The 2,302-nt window shown below is 46.7% G+C and overlaps 1 protein-coding gene across 2 annotated transcripts in view; it reads left to right on the top strand.

Annotated features, from left to right (window-relative positions):
* NIT2 (nitrilase family, member 2) overlaps nt 1-2,302 on the top strand; it is a 19,727-nt gene that overhangs the window by 14,419 nt on the left and 3,006 nt on the right. For both annotated transcript variants that reach the window (XM_008570354.1, XM_008570355.1), the window contains exon 8: nt 1,436-1,534. In XM_008570354.1, the coding sequence (XP_008568576.1) occupies nt 1,436-1,534 (99 nt within the window). The remainder of the gene's footprint in view (nt 1-1,435; nt 1,535-2,302) is intronic.

The raw sequence follows: 2,302 nt of genomic DNA, 5'->3' as shown, positions 1-2,302 counted from the left end.
GAGGTGCGGGAGCAACACCAAGGGTTGTGATCCCGTTGCTGGTCCCGGTCCGGTACGGGCGTGACACTGAGGGTAGCGATCCGTTGCCGGACACGAAAAAAGACAAAAAGGAAAAAAAAAATTTTTTTTTAAATTGAGCTATAATATAGTTATGGAAAAGCACACTGATTTTAAACATACAGGTCAGTGAATTTTTATATATGTACTGACCTCCCACCAAAGTCAACATATAGACATTTCCAGACCCCTAGAATGCTCCCTTTTGTACCTCTTCCCAATCAGTCCTCCTCTCTCTGCCCAGAGGTAGCCACTGTTCTCACTTCTGGAAATGACGGTAATTTTTATTGGAAGGGAAAAAGGTGTTTGGCTGGCCGCAGGGTAGAAGATAGGGTCAGGGTTTATGATGCTGCCATGAATATTAATAAATGTATGGTCTTGTCTAAAGCAAGAAAAGCTTGGGCAGTACTGGGATAACCTAACATGGGTCTGTTGGTTGAGTCCAGAAGGCTCCCTGGTGAGGTGGATTGGTAGACCTGGGCTGCCACTTGAAATTCTTGTCTAATTTAAGATGGNACATTTCCAGACCCCTAGAATGCTCCCTTTTGTACCTCTTCCCAATCAGTCCTCCTCTCTCTGCCCAGAGGTAGCCACTGTTCTCACTTCTGGAAATGACGGTAATTTTTATTGGAAGGGAAAAAGGTGTTTGGCTGGCCGCAGGGTAGAAGATAGGGTCAGGGTTTATGATGCTGCCATGAATATTAATAAATGTATGGTCTTGTCTAAAGCAAGAAAAGCTTGGGCAGTACTGGGATAACCTAACATGGGTCTGTTGGTTGAGTCCAGAAGGCTCCCTGGTGAGGTGGATTGGTAGACCTGGGCTGCCACTTGAAATTCTTGTCTAATTTAAGATGGCAAGACTGCCTGCATTGGTATGGAAGTTCCATGGAGCCCTGCAAGGTATATCGTCCCAGCAAGCCACTCCATTCTGCCTACCTTGACTTGCTTAAAACAGAGACACTCTGCTCTTTTATGTTACAGATTTGCTTATGCCAGGGTTTCTCAACAGTGACATTATTGACATTTTGGACTAGATAACTCTTTGTTGGGGGGGTGGCTATCCTGTGCACTGTAGCATGTTTAGCAGCATCCCAGGCCTCTACCTGTTAGATGCCAGTAGCAACCCGTCAGTCATGACAATCAAAATGTTCTCCAGACATTGGCATGTCTGATGGGCAAAATTGCCCCTAGTTGAGAACCACTGGCTTACACAATAAGGTACTTTTTGAAGAGTGGGTTCCGTGGCTTTGGTTTCCTTCCACATCTACGTCAGCCTGTACTCTCCTGTTTTTTAAAAGAAGCATCTGTACACTTGGGATAGAAAAATGTTGCAGGTCTATAATGTATGATTTAACTCTTTTCTGTCCATTGCCTACAGGGCTGTTGACAATCAGGTGTATGTGGCCACAGCCTCTCCTGCCCGGGATGACAAAGCCTCCTATGTTGCCTGGGGACACAGCACTGTGGTGAATCCTTGGTGAGTGAGGCTTAGTGAGGACAGGCTCAGTGGGAGCTTGAGCAAAGGCACCTGGGCAGGCGGGTTGCCTGGTTCCTGGCCAGCCCCTCCCCGACCTCTCACTCGCGTTTCCCCCATGTGCTGCCCGGTTTCTGCCTCTCTCTGAGAGAAACTTCCACTAGAAAACCATGTGAGAAAGCATTCTGCTCTCCTTATTGAGTGCTTGGCTGTAGCCCTCTGCTCAGTTTCTACGTGACCTTCATTGTCAGTCAGACTTGGATCACATGGGGAAACAGGGCAGCTCTGATGGGCAAGTGATTTTAGTAAAGGAGGCTCCCGAACTCTTGGCTTTTGGTTCATTTAGGCTGGATGAATGGTTGTAGGGCAAGAATGAGTTACAGGGTGAGGACTTAGCTCCCAACATAGTGATTAGAGGAGCGGGGAGGATGGGTTCAGTAAGGGAAACTATGATCCTGTCCCCTGCAAAAGGGTAAAGCATTTTATTAGTCAGTGAAACTGGCATGTAAGTCTGGTCAGACACATGTACAGTCATATGTTAACAAACTCATGCATACTTTATGGTCTGTATTTGTAGTTTTCATTGCAGTTTCACACACACAATCTCATTATGAACTCTCAGGGACTTATGGTAGAGTTGCAGTTCACAGAGATAAAGTGGCTACAACTGGTGTTGGATCCAGGACTTTTGACTTCAGAACTTGGATGATTTTGGGGCTGGCCTGTGGCTCACTTGGGAGAGTGCGGTGCTGATAACACCAAGGCCACGGG

The sequence above is a fragment of the Galeopterus variegatus genome, unplaced genomic scaffold (genome assembly GCF_000696425.1).
Source record: "Galeopterus variegatus unplaced genomic scaffold, G_variegatus-3.0.2 Scaffold596, whole genome shotgun sequence".
In the NCBI taxonomy this organism is placed as follows: domain Eukaryota; kingdom Metazoa; phylum Chordata; class Mammalia; order Dermoptera; family Cynocephalidae; genus Galeopterus; species Galeopterus variegatus.
This window is presented reverse-complemented; position numbering and strand designations above follow the sequence as displayed.